This window comes from Oryctolagus cuniculus, chromosome 12 (genome assembly GCF_051225735.1).
Source record: "Oryctolagus cuniculus isolate XC-2025 breed Fujian yellow rabbit chromosome 12, ASM5122573v1, whole genome shotgun sequence".
Taxonomy (NCBI): domain Eukaryota; kingdom Metazoa; phylum Chordata; class Mammalia; order Lagomorpha; family Leporidae; genus Oryctolagus; species Oryctolagus cuniculus.
Genome location: NC_142878.1, coordinates 30,968,273 through 30,992,420, shown reverse-complemented (window position 1 = coordinate 30,992,420; position 24,148 = coordinate 30,968,273). Strand labels below are relative to the sequence as shown.

Genomic DNA, 24,148 nt, shown 5'->3' with positions numbered 1-24,148 from the left:
CTGATGTGTTGTTGCATTCTATTGGCCAGAATTTTATTGAGGATTTTTGCATCTATGTTCATCAGGGATATTGGTCTGTAATTCTCTTTCAGTGCTGCATCTTTTTCCGGCTTAGGAATTAAGGTGATGCTGGCTTCATAGAAAGAATTTGGGAGGACTCCCTCTTCTTCGATTGTTCTGAATAGTTTGAGAAGAATTGGAGTTAGTTCTTCTTTAAACGTCTGGTAGAATTCAGCAGTGAATCCATCTGGTCCTGGGCTTTTCTTTGTTGGGAGGGCCTTTATTACTGTTTCAATTTCTGTCTCAGTTATGGGTCTGTTTAGGTTTTCGATGTCTTCCTGGTTCAATTTAGGCAGGTTGCATGTGTCCAGGAATCTATCCATTTCTGATAGGTTTCCCTGTTTGCTGGCATACAAGTCCTTGTAGTAATTTCTGATGATTCTTTTTATTTCTGTGGTGTCTGTTGTTACATTTCCTTTTTCATCTCTGATTTTATTGATTTGGGTCTTTTCTCTTCTTTTTTTAGTTAGTTGGGCCAATGGGGTGTCAATTTTGTTTATTTTTTCAAAAAACCAGCTCTTCGTTTGGCTGATTTTTTGTAATGTTTTTCTTGATTCAATCCTGTTGATTTCTTCTCTGATTTTAATTATTTCTCTTCTCCTACTAGATTTGGGTCTGATTTGCTGTAGGTTTTCTAGATCCTTGAGGTGAATTGAAAGCTCATCTATTTGGTGTCTTTCCAATTTCTTGATGTAGGCACCTATTGATATAAACTTTCCTCTTAACACTGCTTTTGCTGTGTCCCATAAGTTTTGGTATGTTGTGCTGTTATCCTCATTTACTTCCAGAAAGTTTTTGATTTCTCTTTTGATTTCTTCTATGACCCATTGTTCATTCAGGAGGCACAAGAGACCTCGAATAGCTAAAGCAATCTTGTACAACAAAAACAAAGCCGGAGGCATCACAATACCAGATTTCAGGACATACTACAGGGCAGTTGTAATTAAAACAGCATGGTACTGGTACAGAAACAGATGGATAGACCAATGGAACAGAATTGAAACACCAGAAATCAACCCAAACATCTACAGCCAACTTATATTTGATCAAGGATCTAAAACTAATTCCTGGAGCAAGGACAGTCTATTCAATAAATGGTGCTGGGAAAATTGGATTTCCACGTGCAGAATCATGAAGCAAGACCCCTACCTTACACCTTACACAAAAATCCACTCCACATGGATTAAAGACCTAAATCTACGACCTGACACCATCAAGTTACTAGAGAACATTGGAGAAACCCTTCAAGATATTGGCACAGGCAAAGAATTTCTGGAAAAGACCCGGGAGGCACAGGCAGTCAAAGCCAAAATCAACTCTTGGGATTGCATCAAATTGAGAAGTTTCTGTACTGCAAAAGAAACAGTGAGGAGAGTGAAAAGACAACCGACAGAATGGGAAAAAATATTTGCAAACTATGCAACAGACAAAGGGTTAATAACCAGAATCTACAAAGAGATCAAGAAACTCCACAAAAACAAAACCAACAACCCACTTAAGAGATGGGCCAAGGACCTCAATAGACATTTTTCAAAAGAGGAAATCCAAATGGCCAACAGGCACATGAAAAAATGTTCAAGGTCATTAGCAATCAGGGAAATGCAAATCAAAACCACAATGAGGTTTCACCTCACCCCTGTTAGAATGGCTCACATGCAGAAATCTACCAACAACAGATGCTGGCGAGGATGTGGGGAAAAAGGGACACTAACCCACTGTTGGTGGGAATGCAAACTGGTCAAGCCACTATGGAAGTCAGTCTGGAGATTCCTCAGAAACCTGAAGATAACCCTACCGTTCGACCCAGCCATCCCACTCCTTGGAATTTACCCAAAGGAATTTAAATTGGCAAACAAAAAAGAGGTCTGCACCCTAATGTTTATTGCAGCTCAATTCACAATAGCTAAGACCTGGAACCAACCTAAATGCCCATCAACGATAGACTGGATAAAGAAATTATGGGATATGTACTCTTTAGAATACTATACCGCAGTAAGAAACAACGAAATCCAGTCATTTGCAACAAAATGGAGGAATCTGGAACACATCATGCTGAGTGAAATAAGCCAGTCCCAAAGGGACAAATACCATATGTTCTCCCTGATCGGTGACGACTGACTGAACACCAAGAGGGAAACCTGTTGGTGTGAGGTGGACACTATGGGAAATGGTGGCTTGATCAGCATAGCCCTGACTGTTAATGAACAACTAAATACATTATCCCTCTTAGTAGTTTTTTTTATCTGTTCTACTTAATATGACTGGTTTAGATCTGTAATTGATGCACAGTTATTCTTAAGTGTTGAAAATTAACTGAAATGTGATCCCTGTTGAACATGGTGGTGGGAATGGGAGAGGGAAGAGATGTATAATTTGGGACATGCTCAGGCTGACTTGCCCCAAGTGGTGGAGTCGGAAGCATACCAGGGGATTCCAATTCAATCCCATCGAGGTGGCATGTACCAATGCCATCTCACTGTTCCAGGTGATCAGTTTCAGTTCACAGTTGGTCATGGTGAAGGGACTGGGAGTCAAAGGGAGCACATAGACAAGTCTAGTACCTGCTAACGCTAACTGATGGAGTAAATAAAGGGGAGAGTGATCCAACATGGGAAGTGAGAATCTCAGCAGACTCATAGAATGGCAGATGTCCTAAATAGCACTCTGGCCTCAGAATCAGCCCTAAAGGCATTCGGAGCTGGCTGAAAAGCTCATGAGAGTATTTCAGGCATGGAAAGCCAAGACACTCTGGCAAAAGATCTCTGCGAGTGAGATCCCAGTGGAAAGAACAGGCCATCAAAGAAGGAGGTACCTTTCTCTGAAGGGAGGAGAGAACCTCCACTTTGACTATGAGCTTGTCTAAACAAGATAAGAATCGGAGAACTCAGAGGGCTTCCATAGCCTTGGAAACTCATGACTGGAGCATAGGGAGATTACTGATGCCATAGACAGGAGTGTCAATTGGTAAAGTCAACAACAGGAGTCACTGTGCACTTACTCCTCATGTAGGATCTCTATCCTTAATGTGCTGTACATTGAGATTTAATGCTATAACGAGTACTCAAACAATATATTTCACTTTGTGTTTCTATGGGGGTGCAAACTGTTGAAATCCTTACTTAATGCATACTAAACTGATCCTCTGTAAAAAAAAAAAAAAAAAAAAAAAAAAAGAAGAAATTATCAATTCCCAACTTGACTCTCACTGGGATTAAACATGACAATAGGTCTGCTCTGATTTCATCATCATTTTAAAAAATCATCTATTATTTTTCACTTTATGTTTCTGTGTGGGAGCAAACTGTTGAAATCCATACTTAATGTATACTAAGCTGATCTTCTGTATATTAAGATAATCGAAAATGAATCTTGATGTGAATGGAAGGGGAGAGGGAGTGGGAAAGGGGAGGGTTGTGGGTGGGAGGGACGGTATGGGGGGAAAGCCATTGTAATCCATAAGTCGTACTTTGGAAATTTATATGCATTAAATAAAAGTTTAAAAAAAAAAAAAAATATCAGGGATTGGCCGGCGCCGCGGCTCACTAGGCTAATCCTCCGCCTAGCGGCGCCGGCACACCGGGTTCTAGTCCCGGCTGGGGCGCCGGATTCTGTCCCGGTTGCCCCTCTTCCAGGCCAGCCCTCTGCTGTGGCCAGGGAGTGCAGTGGAGGATGGCCCAGGTGCTTGGGCCCTGCACCCCATGGGAGACCAGGAAAAGCACCTGACTCCTGGCTCCTGCCATCGGATCAGCGCAGTGCGCCGGCCGCGGCGGCCATTGGAGGGTGAACCAACGGCAAAAGGAAGACCTTTCTCTCTCTGTCTCTCTCTCTCACTGTCCACTCTGCCTGTAAAAAAAAAAATAAAATAAAATAAAATAAAATAAAATATCAGGGATCTTCTTTTCACCAAGATGGCGCCGAAGGCGAAGAAGGAAGCTCCTGCCCCTCCTAAAGTCGAAGCCAAAGCGAAGGCCTTGAAGTCCAAGAAGGCAGTGCTGAAAGGCGTCCACAGCCACAAGAAGAAGAAGATCCGCACGTCCCCCACCTTCCGGCAGCCCAAGACACTGCGCCTCCGACGGCAGCCCAAATACCCTCGGAAGAGCGCCCCCAGGAGAAACAAGCTTGACCACTATGCCATCATCAAGTTCCCCCTGACCACGGAGTCGGCCATGAAGAAGATAGAAGACAACAACACACTGGTGTTCACTGTGGATGTCAATGCCAACAAGCACCAGACCAAACAAGCTGTGAAGAAACTCTATGACGTTGATGTGGCCAAAGTTAACACCCTGATCAGCCCTGACGGAGAGAAGAAGGCGTGTGTGCGGCTGGCTCCTGACTATGATGCTCTGGACGTTGCCAACAAAATTGGGATCATCTGAACGGAGTCCAGCTGGCTAATTCTAAATATATGTTTTTTCACCATAAAAAAAAAAAAATATCAGGGATCTTGGGGCCGGCGCTGTGGTTTAGCAGGTTAACACCCTGGCCTGAAGCGCCAGCATCCCACATGGGTGCCAGTTCTAGTCCCGGCTGCTCCTCTTCTGATTCAGCTCTCTGCTATGTCCTGGGAAAGCAGCAGAAGATGGGCCAAGTCCGTGGGCCCCTGCACCCGCATGAGAGACCCAGAGGAGGCTTTTGGCTTCAGATCAGCACAGCTTCAGCCGTTGCAGCCATCTGGGGAGTGAACCAGAAGATGGAAGACCTCTCTACCTCTCTCTGTAACTCTGTCTTTCAAATAAATAAATATTTTAAAAAAAAATATGAGAGATCTTTAAAAGTTCATGAGAAATTTATATTACGAAAAAAATATGCATGGGTATCAATTTTTTTACCCCAATAAACTTATCTTTTTAAAAACTTTAAAAATTTTTTAAAAAATTACCCAGTCTCAGAACAAATGGGCTAATATACTCCTTTAATCTCAAATTTAATCTGATTACAGGGAAATAACAACCTTTTTATCTGAGAGCTTGAAGAGGAAGAAATTAATAGGGAGGCCTTTTTAGCTATCTGATTCCTTTAATATAGTAATATTTACTTGAGGAAGTAGAAAATTTACCATCACATGAAGGATTAGGCCCATAATTTGTCCATTGTTTCCTAATACAGTGTTCTGCAAAGGATCTAGAAAAATATCACTTAAAAATGAAAAAAGTGAGCTGCTTTGGCTGGGCCCTCTAAGAATGTGGACTGGAACAGGAGCTTTGGGAACAAATTAGCTAAGTAGACATGTTAACCGCAGTAGAGTTAGAAACTTGCTATATTGTATGCTTGGCTGCATTTTCATTACTTGTTTCCTCTTTAAATTTTGTGAAGTCTAATTTTTTAGAATAATTATAAAAATATGCAAATCAGTTAATAAAACGAAAATGTAAAGAAGATAATAAAGATCACCCATTATTTCTCCACCCAGTGGTAAACAATGGTGCATGCCACACAAACCTTTTCAGAAACTCCAGCATGGCTCTGTAGCACTGAAAAGAACTAAGAATCAAGGAGTAGGGGCTTTGAAGGAAGAAGTATATACTCCTGGAGACTGGCATGGTGGAAATGGAGGTAATCAGCGTGAGAACATTCTAAGAGGTCAGTGAGACTAAGGAAAACATTACTGCAACCACCTATTTCATCATTTCTTTGCACCCAGACACTTGTCTTCAGAAACATTACATTTTCTCAAGCATTCAAGAACTTACTAGTTTACGAAGATGTCATTCCTGCCGGCGCCGCGTCTCAATAGGCTAATCCTCCACCTGCGGTGCTGGCACACTGGGTTCTAGTCCCGGTCGGGGTGCCGGATTCTGTCCCGGTTGCCCCTCTTCCAGTCCAGCTCTCTGCTATGGCCCTGGAGTGCAGTGGAGGATGGCCCTGCACCACATGGGAGACCAGGAGGAAGCACCTGGCTCCTGGCTTCAGATCAGCGCAGTGCGCCGGCCACAGTGCACCGGCCGCAGCGGCCATTGTGGGGTGAACCAACGGAAAAAGGAAGACCTTTCTCTCTGTCTCTGTCTCTCTCTCTCACTGTCCACTCTGATTGTCAAAAAATAAATAAAATAAAATAAAATAAAATAAAAGATGTCGTTCCTTTACAATATCTACATCTCATAGTCTCCTAGGTGCTAGGGTTGAGAAGCAAGACCCTAAGGGTATGAGTTGTCCCAAAACATACAACCAGATAGTTTTTCTGTTTCACTATTAATATAACATAGAAATAAAGATTAAAATACAGGAGCCAGTGGCTGTGGCATAGTAGGTAAAGCTGCCGCCTACAGTGCCAGCATCCCATATGGGTGCTGGTTTGAGTCCCAGCTGATTCACTTCCAATCCAGCTCTCTGCTGTGTCTGGGAAAGCAGTAGAAGATGGCCCAAGTCCTTGGGCCCCTGTACCCATGTAGAAGACCCAGAAGTTGTTCCTGGCTCCTGGCTTCAGATGCGTGCAGCTCCGGCCACTGTGGCCATTTAGAGAGTGAACCAATGGATGGAATACCTCTCTCCCTCTCTCTCTCTGCCTCTCTGTAACTCTGCCTTTCAAATAAATAAATAAATCTTCTTTTAAAAAAATACACTAAAGTGAGGTGACTATAGTTTATAATGATGTGCTATACACTATATAAAGGACTAGAAGACAAGAGTTTGTAGGCACCAACATAAAGGAAAGGAAATGAAACTGTCTTATTTGATCAGTTTATGTTGTATACATGTATTGAAATATTGTAGAAATATTATACATTAATCATCACAACATAATTAACTGGCTAAGGGATTTTTTCAAAGAGGAAGGAAGTAGGCACCAAAAATAGTTCTGCATACTCAATATATTGGAACTTTAGAGCAAGAGAAAGGGAAGGGAAAGGAGAAATTGGGGAAAACAGGAGAATGGAGCTGGTCAAGAGACAGGAGGAAATAGCAGCAAGCTGGGAAAATCTTTACCCAAGTAGGCTAACATAACATCAGGCTGGGCTGGCGCTGTGGCATAGTGGGTAAAGCTGCTGCCTGCAGTGCCAGCATCCCATATGGGGGCTGGTTTGAGACCTAGCTGCTCCACTTCTGATCCAGCTCTCTGCTATGGCCTGGGAAAGCAGTGGAAGATAGCCCAAGTCCTTGGGTCCCTGCACCCACATGGGAGACCTGGAAGAAGTTCCGGGCTCCCAGCTTCAGATCTGCACAGCTCTAGCCACTGCACCCAATTGGGGAGTGAACCAACAAATGGAAAACCTCTCCCTCTCTCTCTCTCTCTACCTCTCTTTCTCTGTGTAAATTTGACTTTCAAATAAAATAAATATTTAAAAAGTAACAAAATTTAAAGATAAAAAATCAAGCATATTTTCTCTACTGTATTAATTAAATGCATACTTACTGACTATGCAAGTTGTAAATTTTAAAAAAGATTTATTTATTTAGTTGAAAGGCAGAGAGAAGGAGAGACAGAGAACTTCCATCTGCTGGCTCACTCCCCAAATGGCTGCATCAGCCAGGACTGGCCCAAGCCAAAGCCAGAAACCAGGAGCTTCTTCCAGGTCTCCCCAGGTAGAGGTGCCCAAGGATTTGGGACATCCTCCACTGCTTACCCAGGTGCAATAGCACGAAACTGGATTAGAAGTGGAGCAACTGAGACTTGAACTAGCACCCATATGGAATGCCAGCACTGCAGGCACCAGTTTAAGCTGCTGGGCCAAAGTGCCAGCCCCTGTAATTTTAATTAAATATGATCTCTGCCCTAAAGGTGTGTTCATGACTAGAAGAGGGAAGATCATGGCTGTATAGAGGGAAGTACTGTGGCAGGCTCAGAGACGTTTTGTGAGTTTGTGAGATGGGCAGTTCTGCAGACAACTGCTGTGAAATCCTTGAAATAGGCTTTACACAACTGATGCCTCACCTCCCTGAGAATATCTGTGGACTAAAGAGACTACAGGGGCTGGCGCTGTGGCGTAACAGGTTGAATTGCTGCCTGCAGTGCCGGCATCCCATCTGGTCACCGGTTTGAGTCCCGGCTGCTCCACTTCCTATCCAGCTCTCTGCTCTTGCTTGGGAAAGCAGTAGAGGATGGCCCAAGTGCTTGGGCCCCTGCACCCATGTGGGAGACCTGGAGGAAGCTCCTGGCTCCTGGCTTTGGATTGGGACAGCTCCAGCCGTTGCCAACTGGGGAGTGAACCAGTAGATGGAAGACCTCTCTCTTTCTGCCTCTCCTTCTCTCTCTGTGTAACTCTTTCAAGTAAAAATAAATAAATCTTTAAAAAAAAAAAAAGGAGACTACAGATTGTTAAGTTTATGATTTCACAGGCATTGTAAAGTTTTTTACTGGTACATTTATCCTAAGTCAAACTACCTTCAATTTCACATTAGAACATTATAAATCTTACAATGAAAAGAATTTCAAATACCTTCAAATTAAAAAAAAATATTTCAGGGGGTAGTGCTGTGGTTTAGTGAGTAAAGTCGCCACCTGCAGTGCTGGAATCTCCTATGAATACTTTTGAGTCCCAGCTGCTCCTCTTCCCATCCATCTATCTGCGATGGCCTGGGAAATCAGTAGAGGATGGCCCTAGTCCTTGGGCCCCTGCACCTGCATGGGTGACCCGGAAGAAGCTCCTGGCTTTGGATTGGCACAGCTCTGACCGTTGCAGCTATCTGGGGAGTGAACCAGCAGTTGGAAGATTAACCAAAATGGATGGAAGATATCTCTCTCTCTCTCTCTATCTCTGCCTCTATGTAACTCTGCCTTTCAGATAAATAATCTTTAAAAACGAAAATCTTAGGTACAGTATAAAAAAATATTGCAGCTAGAATAACCCGTAAAAGGTTTAATAATCTCAAAGATTTCTGTTACTGATAAAAAGTGAGAGGGTCATTTGGGATGGGTCTTCTTCAAAAACTTGGTGAAGGAGATGTCAGCTGGACTTCTAGGACAGTCTCAATTCTTGCTGTATTCTTGATGAACATGAGGTGGAAGACACTTCTCAGTATAGAATGTAGAACACCTGGAAAGAAAGAACCATACCCCAACATAAAGTAGTAATCCCACTTGTTAATTTTGGTTAATTCAGGTCTAATGTTCCTTTTGTTCTTTGACTCTGCTAGACTCATAGATTGGAGAAAACACACAACATGGAATCTTTCCTAAGTTCAGCTGTACTCTCCCTCTGCAAACGGCACCACAGACAAAATATTTGTTAGCTTGCTCCCAGAGTTTCTTCACAACTTCCTCCCAACCTTTATGATCTCTGGAGTCCTCATCTGTTTCTCCATCTTTTGCAAAGGCTTAGAAACCCCTGTCCTTAGCCAGCTTATGGAAATGCTGAAAGATATAATTGGGATTACATTTTTTAAAAGATTATTGATTTATTTGAAAGGCAGAGTAACAGAGCGGGGGGGATCTTCCATTTGCTAATTTACTCCCTAAATGGGTGCATTGGCCGTGGCTGGGCTGGGTTGAAGCCAGGAGCCAGTAGCTTCATCTGAGTCTCTCCCACGTGGATGCAGGGTCCCAAGAATTTGGACTATCTTCCGCTGCTTTCCCAGGCACATTAGCAGGGTAGCAGGGAGCTGGGTTGGAAGTGGAGCAGCTGGGACTTAAATTGGCACCCACATGAGATGCTGGTGTCACAGGCAGTGGCTTAACCTGCTGTGCCACAACACCAGCTCCAGAATTGCATTTTTTAAATCTTTTTAATCCAGGAAAAGGATTTGAACTGTGGAATTTTTAAAAATAAAAGACTATTTATTTATTTATTTATTTGAAAGGCAGAGTTACAGAGAGGCAGAGGCAGAGAGAGAGAGAAAGTTCCATCCGCTGCTTCACTCCCCAAATGGCCACAATGGCTGGAACTGGGCTGATCTGAAACAAGAAGCCTCTTCCAGGTCTCTCATGTGAGTGCAGGGGCCCAACGACTTGGGACATCTTCCACTGCTTTCCCAGGTCATAGCAGAGAGCTGGGTCATAAGTAGAGCAGCTGGGACTTGAATTGGCACCCATATGGGATGGTGGCACTGCAGGAAGCTTTACCCACTAAGCCATCGCGCTGGTCCCTTGAATTGCAGACTTTCATTTTTGTTGTTGTTGTTGTTTGTTGTTTTTGACAGAGTTAGACAGTGAGATAGAGAGAAAGAGAGAAAGGTCTTCCTTCTGTTGGTTCACCCCCCAAGTGGCCACTGCAGCCGGCACCCTACACCAATCTGAAACCAGGAGCCAGGTGCTTCCTCCTGGTCTCCCATGCGGGTACAGGGCCCAAGGACCTGGGCCATCCTCCACTGCACTCCCGGGCCACATCAGAGAGCTGGACTGGAAGAGGGGCAACCGGGACAGAATCCGGCGCCCCGACCGGGACTAGAACCCGGTGTGCCAGTGCCGCAGGCAGAGGATTAGCCTAGTAAGCCGCAGCACCGGCCTTGAATTGCAGACTTTCTAAGTGAATTATCATATATGGTCATTTTACCACTAGATTGCTTGTATTCTTGGTTTCTTGCTGTCAAGGAAAGACAAGAGTACAGAGGTTAAAAGCCTGGGCTATGAATTCATATTGCTTATGCTAAAATCCATGTTTGGTCCCTGGTGTGTGATTTTGGACCTATCATTAACCTCTCTGTTCCTCAGTTTCCTATAGACAGATAGATAGATGCATAGATAGATAGATAGACAGATAGAGATTGTGGTGAAGATTAAGTGAATCATTATAAGACTTAGTACCTGACACATAGTAATTACCATGAAGTGTAAGCTACCATTATGGATTTATTGATTCCTCTTTTGGCATTTTATCAAGAAATGCAATAGGTAAGTAGTGCTGCTGTAGAAAATGAGCTTAAATTTTTGCAAATGTTCAGTTTTTTTGGCTGAAAATCACTGCTGGTATTTCTGTGGCAGTTAAGTTCACAGAACACATTATTAAAACAATAAAAAGATTTTAAATACACAAATGAGTTTGAAATGTAAAAATAAAGCAGAAGAAAAAATGGGAACATAAGTGAATTTCCATAGATAGCAAATGATAGTGAAATATCACATCTGGTTCCTGTTCAAAATTACTTATCCAACAGATTGTCCAAAACTGTTTACCTCCCTACTGTGGTCTGAGTGTTTGTGCCTTCCTTCTGCTCCCTTCTAACTAGGCCTTGAGCTCATAACCTTATAAATGAGAGTAGTCCCATTATAATAGCTCCCCAGGAGAGATTTCACAGCTCTCCCAACCACACCTCTTCCACCATATGAAGACACAGCAAGAAGGCTCCAGCCATGAGCCAGCCAAAGGGTCCTTACCAGAAACCAGGTCTACCTTAATCTTGGCCTTCCCAGCCTCCAGAGAAAGCTACACGGTTTGAAGCAGTCTGTTCCAGCAGCCCAAACACACTAGGACACCATCATATATGATTTTAGGGTCTTTTAAAATCTGGCTATAAAATTTTGAGATATATTGCTCAAAGTAGTGGGAACTACCTACTCTATTAAATGCTGTCTATTTTAACTCTTAACTCTCCTCAGGCAACACACAAGAATATATTTTTCAAGACTTGCTTTCTGATCACCAAGACAGAAATGACTCACTCACCATTGTTTATATACTGCCTTATTCAATAAGATATTTAAACTAGCCTTTAATGTATATTAAAACAAGGAATTTTTCATTTCTTTAATTATATTTTAATATTAGACATAGTTTGATCCAAAAAAAATCTGAGCACAAACAACATTTTTTTTTTTTTTAGATTTTATTTATTTCTTTGAGAGGTAGAGTTACAGAGAGAGGGAGAGACAGACAAAGAGGTCTTCCATCTGCTAGTTCACTCCCCAAATGACCCCAATGGCCAGAGCTGGGCTGATCCAAAGCCAGGAGCCAGGAGCTTCTTCTGGGTCTCTCACGCAGGAGTAGAGCCCAAGTACTTGAGTCATATTCTACTGCTTTCCCAGGCCATCAGCAGAGAGCTTGATCAGAAGAGAAACAGCCAGGACATGAATCAGAGACCATCTGGGATGCCAGCGCTATAGGCAGAGGCTTAGCCTACTATGCCACAGCACTGATCCCTCCAAGTGTCAGCTTTTAATAAACCCCTAAGTGGGTGGACCAATAAAAAAATTAGTTTGTAAGGCACTCTTATCTATGACTATGAGTATGCAAAATGGTACAACCACTTGATAGAACTGGGCAAGATCTAGCAAAATTACCTGGCCTAGCAAATCAACTTCTAAAACCCTATCCTCAAAACATAAAATGACAAATGCATAAGGCTCATAATTATAGCAATATTTGTAAAGGTAAAAGTCTGAAAATCCAATGTCTATCAGTAGACTAGTTAAAAGTCCATGGTGGAGCCAGCCCTGTGGTGCAGCGGGTTAACACCCTGGCCTGAAGCGCTGGCATCCCATCTGGGCGCCGGTTCTAGTCTTGGCAGCTCCTCTTCTGATCCAGCTCTCTGCTATGGCCTGGGAAAGCAGTGGAGGATGGCCCAAGTCCTTGGGCCCCTGCACCCACGTGGGAGACCTGGAAGAAGTTCCTGGTTCCTGGCTTTGGATCAGCGCAGCTCCTGCCGTTGCAGCCCTCTGGGGAGTGAACCAGCAAATGGAAGACCTCTCTGTCTCTACTTCCCTCTGTAACTCTGTCTTTCAAATAAATAAAATGAATTTTTTTTTTGACAGGCAGAGTGGACAGTGAGAGAGAGAGACAGAGAGAAAGGTCTTCCTTTGCCATTGGTTCACCCCACAGTGGCCGCTGCGGTGCACTGCGCTGATCCAAAGCCAGGAGCCAGGTGCTTATCCTGGTCTCCCATGCGGGTGCAGAGCCCAAGCACTTGGGCCATCCTCCACTGCACTCCCAGGCCACAGCAGAGAGCTGGACTGGAAGAGGAGCAACCGGGACAGAATCCGGCGCCCCGACTGGGACTAGAACCTGGGGTGTCAGCGCCGCAGGCAGAGGATTAGCCTATTGAGCAGAAACGCTGGCCAAAAATAAATCTTAAAAAAAAAAAAAAAAAAAAAAAAAAAAAAGTCCTATGATAAGGGCTGGTGCTTTGGCATAATAGGCTAAGCTTCCGCTTGGGGAGTTGCCATTTAGGGAGTGAACCAGCAGATGGAAGACCTTTTTCTCTGTCTTTCCCTCACTCTGTAACTCTACCTGTCAAATAAATAAATACAATCTTAAAAAATAAAGTCCTATGGCAAAGAAAAGTACCATGCAACTATTAAAAAAAAGGATGAGTGGTATAAAGCAATATCCAGAATATATTAAATGAAAAAACGTTAAAAAGAGTGTTTTGGGGCTGATGTTGTGGCGTAGCAGGTAAAGCTGCTGCCTGCAATGCCGGCATCCCATATATGCAACCGTTTGAGTCCCATCTGCTCCATTTCTGATCCAGCTCTCTGCTATGGCCTGGGAAAGCAGTAGAAGATGGCCCGAGTCCTTGGGCCCCTGCACCCACGTGGGAGACCTGGAAAAAGCTCCTGCCTGGCTCCTGGCTTCGGATCAGTGCGGCTCCGGCCGTTGGGGGCCAATTGGGGAGTGAACCAACAGAAGGAAGACCTTTCTCTCTGTCTCTCTCTCTCACTGTCTGTAACTCTACTTTTCAAATAAATAAATAAATAAATAAATAAATAAGCTTAAACAGAGAAGATGTAAAAATTAGTGAATCTGGGGGGCTGGCAGCTGTGGTGCAGTGGGTTAAAGCCCTGGCCTGAAGTGCTGGCACCCCATATGGGTGCCAGTTCTTGTCCCGGCTACTCTTCTTCCGATCCACATCTCTGCTATGGCCTGGGATAGCAGTGGAAGATGGCCTAAGTCTTTGGGCCCCTGCACCTGCATGGGAGACCCAGAAGAAGCTCCTGGCTCCTGGCTTCGGATGGGCACAGCTCTGGCCATTGCAGCCATCTGGGGAGTGAACCAGAAGATGGAAGACCTCTCTCTCTGTGTCTTTACCTCTCTCTGTAACTCTTTCAAATAAATAATATAAATCTTTTAAAAAGTTAGTGAATCTTGGAAAGTGTATACAAGACTAGTTCTATTATTTTTACTGTTCTACAGATTTGACAATATTTTATCTTAATAACAGTTTTTTGGAAGTTGGTTGAAAAGCAAGGAAACTTTCAGTAGAACCTAAGAGGTATATATGCCTAAAAAATAAACAAATACATAAAAATTCCTGAGATAATGATAATCAGTGGCTTTTGTGGGTAGCTATGGTACCAGTTCTAAGGAGTGAAAGAGGAATGAATCAAACATTTCCTGCTACATTTTTTTTTAAATATTGTCTCTAAAGGCAACCAATTAGGTGATGAGGACAACTTTCCTTTGTACAATTCCAGCTAGTAAATATAGAAGGAATGACAGAATTGGAAAAATCGCCATTTTGCAATCCTTAATATAGTAACAGAGGCCGTCAATAACTGCTAAAATCACCAGGTGAGAAATTGAAGGGAAACCTGATAATGTCAAAGAATCAGACTGGCAGTTGAACTTCAAATTCAGTAATTAGTCTTAGCATTACCAAAATTGAAATAGCCAGACATAATATATTTTATGACACAAGGCAATGGGAAGTGTACATATCAACTATGGTGGCCCAAACAAGTAAATAATAAATCTAATCAAGAGTCTACATCTATCAGTTTATAGAAAACTTGAAGAATGAGACAAGTTAAAAAAAAAAATACCACAAGACAGGGCCAGCATTGTGGTGTAGTGGGTAAAGCCACCGTTTGCCACACTGGCATCCTATATGGATGCCTGTTTGAATCCCAGCAGCTCCACTTCTGATCCAGCTCCCCACTAATGGCCTGAGAAAAGCAGCAAAGATGGGCTAAGTGTTTGGGTCTCTGTCACTCACTTGAGAGACCCAGATGAAGTCCCTGGCTCCTGGCTTTGGCCTAGACCAGCCTTGGCTGATATGGCCATTTGAGGAGGAACTAATGGATGAAAGATCTCTTTCTCTCTCTCTGTCTCTCCCTTTCTCTGTAACTCTGACTTTCAAATAAATAAATAAATAAATCTTTTTTAAAAAATACCACAAGAAAATGATCACCTAAATCTAGAATATGGGGTAATCTATTAGACAAATGACCTTGTTCATTTGACAAAATGCAGGAAAAAAAACTATGGGTGAAGGCAGTGACTAGTGGAGATTAAAGGGGATTTAAGGGGGCTGGTGCTGTGGCTTAGAGGGTAAAGGCACCGCTTGTAGTGCCAGCATTCCATACGGATGCAGGTTTGAGACCTGGCTGCTCCACTTCCAATCCAGCTTTCTGCTGTTGCCTGGGAAAGCAGTAGAAGATGGTCCAGGTGCTTGGGCCCAGAAGAGGCTCCTGGCTCCTGGCTCCGAATCGGCGCAGCTCTGGCCATTGTGGCCAGTTGGGGAGTGAACCAGCGGGTGGAAGACCTCTCTGCCTCTCCTCTCTCTATGTAACTCTGACTTTTAAATAAATAAAAAAATCTTTTAAAAAAATGAGATTTAAGAGACATAAGAGTTAAATGTAATATATAAACCTTATATAGATACTGACTCAAAGCAACCAATGCTAAAAACAAAATATCTTTCAGACATCAAGGAAGTATGAATATAGACATGGTACTAAATATTACAAAGGTATCACAATTTTAAGTGTGACTATATCATCATGACTTACAGAATATATTTTTGTATTTGTATCAGTTAGAGATACAGCTTCAGTTACTTAATAGCCACATCACATTCTGTCTGGGATTTTCAAAAACGAAAGAGTAGTTGAATAGACGAAGTAGGATTAGAAAAACATGGTTAGCAGTTGAAGCTGGGTGATATGTGAAGATTTCAGTTCTATTAAAAAGAAGAAAGAATAAAAAACAAGCACATGTAAAAACTCACTTGATGTATTCTGATACTGTCTCTTTACCACAGGACATAATCTGACTCCTAGCCTTGAGTACTGGCTCTGCACTGGAAGGGCTTTTTATATTCCACTAGATGCAAAATTGAATTCTGTTCCATTCCAGTTATTGCTGACTCCTACCATCTACCCAACACATGATCTTCCAAATTAAGGGTTGCAACTTCCACCCTCATTACTGTCCCAAACAAGAGAGTCATCAGTAATTTTATGAAAGAACCCAAGAGGCACAGATGGAGCTTTGCCAGAGCAGCATTTTCTTCCTCCTCCCTGGTGTCTTCACATTCCGCAAGAAGATTATAGGTTAGGTTTCACCAGACCTTCCAGCATTCCTTGCACCTCCTAAGCTCCCAGTTAACAACTGACAGATTTTATACAGTGACTTTTGGGTACTATGAGAACTATCTGTGCATTGTGCATGCCTTAGAATAAAAAGAACCTAAAGAGTCACTTAACCAAGAAATCTTGATTTTAGTATTTTACCATGTGTTTCTTTCAAAATGCATATTTATGTATTTTTGTCATCTACATTTTATATATTTATATTTTTATTTAAAATACGTAAAATATTATAGTATACATTATATACTATACTATATAATATATAAATTATAAATATATAAAATATAAAAATAAGAAAAAATAAATATTTAATATATATATCTTTTTCAGGACATATCTTTAAATTCCAACTTCAACACAAAATTGCCCTCATCAAGAATGCTGGCATGCTAACAAAAAAATTGCTGTACTCAAGGCAACTGCAAGTCCTTGTTAACCATAATGATTGACACCAAATACTTTGCTAATGAACATATTAAGTGTCAGGAATATGTATTGGGGAAGTGGCTAATAGATTAACATGGTACCAGAAAGTTGCTCTTACTAGTGAAATTAAAGATTTGAATCAATTCAGATCATTCATTTACAACTTCCTTTAAAAATATCATCTGGGACTCAATGTTTTGTTTATTACCCTTTCTTCAGGACCACTGCTTACTTTATGCTGATCATAAAGTAATAGAATCTTTTAGGACACTACCTTGTCTGCTCAAGTAAACTTCTCCTCCCAGAAGGCTAATTACACAATCTAAAAGTACAGAAGTCTGGGGTGTACTAAGGTGTCTGAGGTGACTGAACTCTTTTGTACCTGCTTTGCTAATGCATGTTCCTTTAATAAATGTCTGCACAAGTGGCAGAATTTGGCCTAAAAAGTGTTTTCATTATAACCTAGTGATGAGGATGTAAAGGGTGGCTATCCCACACCCACTTCAACTTCTTTTAAATTTTTTTGAGAGGCAGAGAGAGAGAAACACACACTCCTCTCCACAGACCTTCCATCCACTGGTCCAAACCACAAATGCTTGTAAGGCCTAGGGCATGGTCAGGGCTGGGCCAAGGTCTAAAGTCAGGAGCCAGTAATACAATCCAGGTTTCCCCATGTGGGTGACAGGAAGCAAACCACTTGAGTCATTGCCATTGCCTCTGAGGGTCTGCACTGGCAGGAACCTGGAGTCAGGAGCTGGAGCTGGGACGGTGTGGGATGTCGGCATCTTAAGGCTAAATGTTCGTCCCCTACACCCCTACATCTCAATTTTTGAGGCCACTACCTATTTACCAAAATGAATTTATGAGTTGAGCATGATAAAGTTGGTTTTCAGGTTCACAACAATAATCTCATGAAACATTTAAATTTTTCAATTTTATTTTAAACATTTCACAATAAATGAAATTTAACTATAATCATTACAGAACATTACCACAATAATATAAACAAAGAACTTTTAAAATAAAAGACAAAAGAATACAATCTTCAACAAGATAAATGCCACTTTACTATGTAAACAAAAATAAAAAAATAAAACCCTGATGCTAAAAAGGTACATATTTGGAGGTAAAATGCAGATACAAAAACATTTAAATAGTAACATAATCCACAACTAGATGACATTCTTTGCAAGAGAGTACAAATATTAGTACTCTACATCTACAAAATTTCAGAATCCTGTTAAAATCAAAACCATCTCTGGTTTATGGTACAGCATAATTCATAAGGCAAAAATATAGGCATTATCATCCAGTTCTTTAATTTCACTTGTATTTTAAGGCAAACTTGGAACTTTTTGCTTGGTATTTTGAAATAAATGGGACTTACACATGATAACTTGACAAAATTAACAATAAATTACCTCTAGTTAAATATATATAATATAAAAGACATATGGATAACAATTTTTCTCTCTGCAGAGATGTAAACTGGATTTTTATTTTACTCCATATTCACACCAATAAGAAAATTTGTAAACCTATAATTGAAACGTATTGTATTTTTTACTTTTTTCAAATGTGTCTCAACACTGAATAAATATACTGTAAGTGAAAGTCCAATATGTATCCAGCCACAGAATAGTCACCATCTAATAAATCATGTCTAACTAAAGTGCTGTTTACAAAGGGAAAAAACAGTTAAGAAGTTGAACTGGATGTTAACTTGACATGTGACATGTTATAATTGCTTACCTTTTAAATTACAGAGGTTATAGAGGTTATCACAAGTTTATTCAACTTTAAGCAGTAAGTGTATCATAGTATCTGATTTTCCTGAAAATGAGCACTTAGGTGACAATACTAGGAATCCAATACCAAAACTGAAAACAAATATAGCATTACTATATACATTTATGTATTTCCTTTGATGTTAGCCAGAGCTCTGACACTAAGAAATAGTTGCTGTTTTTTAATTTCTGTAGTTTTATTTTTCTATTTGAAAATACATTATCCATTTCCAGAAAATTGGGAATTCTATAAACATTAGGTTTTTCATAATTCTTATTCATGCCATTAAAACTCAATTGAACACTAAAGAATTGTTTATATATATAGACTAAGTTTCTAAACACTTCTTATGATACTGGAGATAAGGAATTAGATACATCTTCTACTCTAACAGTTACTTGGGTACAGGTCTCTCACACTATATTTTACCCTCTGAGTGAAAAGAGCTTATCTCACTGGTATTTCTAGCTCTTGCAGCATGTAGCACATTAGTTATACATATAGTAGCCCTCTGTATGTGTCAAACTATTAACTTCCATAACCCAATGCCATTTTCCTATAGCTTGATACCACTCCCTACAATTTAATATCCACTTATATTTAAAACAATTTTAGCATTAACATATAGAACTTGTAAATATCCTTTGGGTTACATCTAAAATCAGTTAAGTTATATTATTACATCCAACAAATATTAAAGTCAAATATTCCTAACAGGTTAAGTCTTTGTAACATAATTATAGAAAGCAATTATCTTACAACTGATTAATTTCTAGTCCCCATTGCTGTTATTTTCTATTTTCTAGAATATTTCTGGGCAACCATAAAACAGCTTTCCCTTCCTTGCCTAAATAAATGTAATTACTTTCTAATACCTTAAACCCTGGGGATTTATAAGCAAACATTTTGATCCTTTTTAACATAAAAAAGTGACTTTAAATTCACAATTTTTCAGCAGAATATTTACAATAAAATTTCTCAAATTATAAGAGAATGCCCTATTGTAAACTTATTGTCAGGTCATATTAGAAGCTCTGGTTATTTTGAATACTATAGTAGGTTTAGAAATCCTAAAATAAATATATTTTTAAATTTTGAATGATTTTTCTCTTCCCTTCACAAGTTTTCCTAAGTTGTTCACTGGTATATGGCTCCTACTATTGCCCAAGATGTTTCACATTTAGTCTTGACTAAGAAGAAATTTAGATTTTTCAATAATCAGTGCATGATTTTGATCTAATCTGCCAAATGATTATGTATTTTACACTAACTGGACAGTAGAGACAAGATGCAAATAAAACATTTTAAAATAAAGTGTACAGTATAGATGTGTTTACAATTAAAATAATTTTCTACAGTTTTCCAAATTCCCTTGTCTTCTGGGAGACGACTTTAAAACTAGAATAGGATGATTTTAATGATTTTATGGATATAAACAAAGAAAATCATTTAGGGATTTAAAATGAAGTATATTATGAGATCTATTTTAAATTGCTTTTCTTTAATGTGTAGGCCAAGTACAATAGTGCACCTTATTTCTATTCAACAGATTTATTGAAATCAATGAAAAAGTTATTGCTATATATCATTATGTTATTCAAACAAGCAACATAGAAAATAATCAGGCTGTTGATTTTATTAATAGTTCCTGTTGAGTTCTAAATTAGAAGAGAGTAAAAACTGCAAGGTTTTATAATTTGTGCAAATATTCATAATGCATGATACTACTCTTATGACTAAATATGATTTTACATAGTTTTATAGTATATGTTCAAATACATAACTGGCAATTTATGGAAGAACAGGAAAACTATAAATTGCCCAAGAAGTAAAATATATTCTAAAAAATGAATCTATGTTTTATAATTACAAATGGCTTCTTCACAATAGTTTAGAACATTATGGCACTTAAGAATGCAGAATGAATGTTTTGTTAGGAAAAAAATATACACTGGTCTTGCAGAGACTTTATAAGGAGATAGTGGGCAAGTTAAAAAAATCAAGAAAACAAAATGAATACAGTACCAAAATACAAGTACCAACATCATATTAAAATGCAAGCTAATGTGTTTAATAGACATTTATTAAAACATGCTAAAATAAAATAAGTTAACTGATCTTTTAAATAAGCTATCATTGGCTATAGCAAACAATTTTGCTTTAAAAGACTTTCTCCAATTAAAGCAGAACCAAATTTAGAACCACTACTCAAGTAAACATCGAGTTCCAGTTTTCCTCAATAACTTCGAAATATAAAGTTACCTAAGAAATGTACAAAGTAATGCATAACTGCCTCTAAGTGCTTGATATTTAATGCATATATTCCTGTTTTTAAGAAAGATGTGTAACATCAAGCACAAGAAGAAAGAAGATCAAAATATGTATCTTTCTTTAAATCACTATTCAGGAGCCATGAAAGCATAACATAGGCCATTTAGGTGATTTTTGGATGTTAACATTGGTGTAATCACAGACATTTTTAATAAGCACTAACGAATCAAACCAGTAAAAATGAAAAAGACTACCAAAATCTGTCATGCATATCTCATAGTGAACATCCAAAAGAACATCAGTTATAGCCTTTTATAAATCCTACAATTAGCACCATTTTTATCTGAACACTTTGAAAAAGCAAACAAAAATCTTAAAAATTAAAATTATTATAATGATATATGAAAAAACTAATATGCACTAAGGGTGGTACTGAAACACATCTTAAATACTTACATCAACACTGGGAAGCTTGCTCTCTACTACTTACTAAAGAAAAACTGAAATAACTGATCTTATTAATTCTTTCTATCCACATTTATCATAATGTAGATGAGTAACTAAAATCATCCTGCATTAACCTCCCAATATATAAAAGGCATACACAGTGAATATCTGACTTCTTAAAATAGGACCCCAAATATCATGTTAGTAAAAGCAACTGTCATATAAACCTATTAAAAGGCCAGCCCTAAAACCACTTAGTAGGAAGAGTATTCAGATGACTCACTATGATATGTTGTTTACAACCCTTAAAAGTACCAAAAGGAAAAGCAGCCCTTTGTTTTAAAAAATGCAACACATATGAATTTACATCCAACAGGCAGTGTCAGTACTCTGTCCAGTCACTCCATATACTACAACATCTAAAGCCTCTGTCATCCTAGTAAATCATGGTATATATCAAGGAGGAAAAGCTAAAATAAAAAATAGAAAACAAGCAGCGAGGTCTTCTCTGCATGTACACTTAGGAACATAATATTAGTGTAGCTCAGTTGTAAGGGAAAAAAGTGCACAATTAAACTGGCAGGGTCTTTCCTCTTTTTTTTTTTTTTTGTCTTTTTTCTTTTTGATTATTGTTTTACTGTGTAATCAAGAGCAACCATAACTACTTGTGAATTGGAAGAACCCAACAGAACTTTAAGTCTTCATGCCACTTCAAGTTAAAAAGAGAGCAATGCAGCTTTTGGGTTTCAGAAAGCTGGGCATCCTTTCATGCGGTACAAGTTTCACCATCACATTATTTCCAAGTAGTCACACCTGTCAAAGTGCAGTTAATCCAAAGTTGCAGCGACAGTATATCATGCCAGCTGAATCCAGCCATGTGTCTGAGATAGGGTCATATTTCTGCACTGTATTCAGATAGGAAGACCCTGAATGACCTCCGACTACATAAAGGTAGTTGTCGATAACTGCAGCACCCACTCCTAGGAACAGTGTGTAAAAAGAAGGAAACATGTTAACCATGGAGTAGACCTCTTCCACTAACAATAAATGGATTTGTAATGTTTTCTTAAAATTTATTTCAACAACCAACTGTAATTACACAAGCAATGTAGCAGTAAGTGCTTACCGGGAGAAAGCCCCATTAACAGAAAAGTCTTCCTTTACTTCTAATTCTACTCTTCTCTTTCCATGACAGGAAAGTACTATTAAGAATGCAGTACAAAGTTTTCCATATACTTTCCTATCAATTTATGTATGTTTTTCTAGAACTGATTCATTTGATCAGATTTTCAACATATTCAAATATACTAAACTATGTTTTTAAAAATTCTGCCTTAGAATTGTCATGTAGAGTTCTAAAAAGAACAAGCTCACTCAAGTTTTTTAAAGTACCCACTGCTTATATGGTTTTCCCTGGCAAGCATACCAAAGAGACTAGATATGGTAAACCCTGTATTAGAGTAAAGAAATTTTATTTTGTCTAGTTAGTCGTATTCACAATTATCGCAAAAAGGTTTAAACCAAAGGTTAATAGCTTTGTGAGGATTTGCTTTAAGAGTTTCTTTCATAAATATGAAAAATAAATACTGCACCCCTAAAGCATCTCCCTCAGTAATTTAAAACTTGTCCCTTAAAATAATGTGACTGGAGTTTGGGTTCAAAGACTGCAATTTCTTCATACCTTCAATTATGTATTTTTTTCTTTTCCTAGGAATCCTGAAATCAAATACCACCCCCCTTTTTTTCTTTTTTGACTGGGGGAGAGAGAATCTTTACAAGTGAATACACATAGAATGCTGGGGCACAACAAAAAACAAATCAGAACAATCCAAGAAGGGCATGTACATAACATATAAAAAGATGATATCTGTTATATGCAAAAACAAGCTTCTATAAAAAATATGCTCTATTATCCTTTTGAGAAATGATTAACATGCACAGTGGCATATTAAAATTAGATCAAAGAAACTTTAATTTTGTTCAGCTAGTTTATTTATTATTACCACAAAAAATTTTTCTACATAAGTAATACCCTTATTCTTATATTTCCAGAAGAGCAATGCCCTGTAGTTTGGAAATTAATAAAATTATTACCTGTTCTGGGTTCTTTCATTGGTCTACACACAGTCCACTGATTTTGGTGAGGGTCATATCTTTCAATGCTTGACAAATGTGAGACACCATTATGTCCACCCACTACAAAAATAAAGCCTAGCATGACACCAACGCCAAAGTGAATCCTTTTATCTGCCATGGATGCAACCATCTCCCAGCAATCCTTACTTGGATCATAACGCTCCACACTGCAAATATCCACAAAAGAATAAATTAATTAACAGATACTTTATGTTACTCTTCCTGCCAAAGCAAAACTAAAGCCCACTATAATTTTTAAAGCTTAAATAAATAAATATAAAACAATAGTAGGTTGTTCCAAATGTTTAGATTCTTGCTGATAAGACTGCAGGGATGGGGGGGCAGCACTATAGCGTAGCAAGTAAAGCCACTGCCTACAGTGCAGTGCATCCCATATGGGTGCCAGTTCGAGTCCCGAATGCTCCACTTCCAATCCAGCTCTGTGCTATGGCCTGGGAAAGCAGTGGAAGATGGCCCAAGTCCTGGGGCCCCTGCACCCACGTGGGGGACCTGGAAGAAGCTCCTGGCTCCTGGCTTTGGATCAGTGCAGCTCTGGCCGTTGCAGCTATCTGGGGAGTGAACTAATGGATGGAAGACCTCTCTCTTTCTGTACCTCTCCTTCTCTCTCTGTGTAACTCTTTCAATAAATAAATAAATAAATCTTTGGGGAAAAAAAAAGATTGCAGGGATGAACTGTAACAAGACCTCAAATTTCAAGAACATATCTAAAATTAAATTACATAATATCTTATAAAGTTTAGCCAGATAATGCATTTCATAGACAGAAATGCATTATCTGGACCTGAAATATTTTTTCAACTCCAAAAATTATATGTA

General features: G+C 39.4%; 2 protein-coding genes and 1 pseudogene across 12 annotated transcripts in view; 2 read left to right on the top strand and 1 right to left on the bottom strand.

Moving 5' to 3' along the window:
* DORIP1 (dopamine receptor interacting protein 1) overlaps nt 1-24,148 on the top strand; it is a 41,827-nt gene that overhangs the window by 13,453 nt on the left and 4,226 nt on the right. The window contains exons 5-6 of one of the 6 annotated variants that reach the window (XM_070053720.2): nt 5,474-5,643; nt 13,402-14,013. The exons of 1 other annotated variant lie outside the window; for it this stretch is intronic. In XM_070053720.2, coding sequence (XP_069909821.1) covers nt 5,474-5,643; nt 13,402-13,430 — 199 coding nt within the window. In that variant the 3' untranslated portion in view covers nt 13,431-14,013. Of the gene's footprint in view, nt 1-5,473; nt 5,644-13,401; nt 14,014-22,886; nt 23,990-24,148 lie in introns of those variants that run through there. 4 more of the 6 variants (XM_089309300.1, XM_089309303.1, XM_089309301.1 and 1 more) reach the window with 4 other exon arrangements.
* On the top strand, nt 3,673-4,547 carry LOC149122993 (large ribosomal subunit protein uL23 pseudogene; annotated as a pseudogene). The gene has a single exon (XR_016217355.1). The product of XR_016217355.1 is annotated as a large ribosomal subunit protein uL23 pseudogene (transcript).
* The window catches only part of KLHL28 (kelch like family member 28), a 32,566-nt gene continuing 26,006 nt past the window's right edge, over nt 17,589-24,148 (bottom strand). For all 5 annotated transcript variants that reach the window (XM_070053718.2, XM_051822804.3, XM_008269539.5 and 2 more), the window contains 2 exons: nt 23,270-23,478; nt 17,589-22,155 (listed from right to left, as the gene is read on the bottom strand). In XM_070053718.2, coding sequence (XP_069909819.1) covers nt 21,992-22,155; nt 23,270-23,478 — 373 coding nt within the window. In that variant the 3' untranslated portion in view covers nt 17,589-21,991. The remainder of the gene's footprint in view (nt 22,156-23,269; nt 23,479-24,148) is intronic.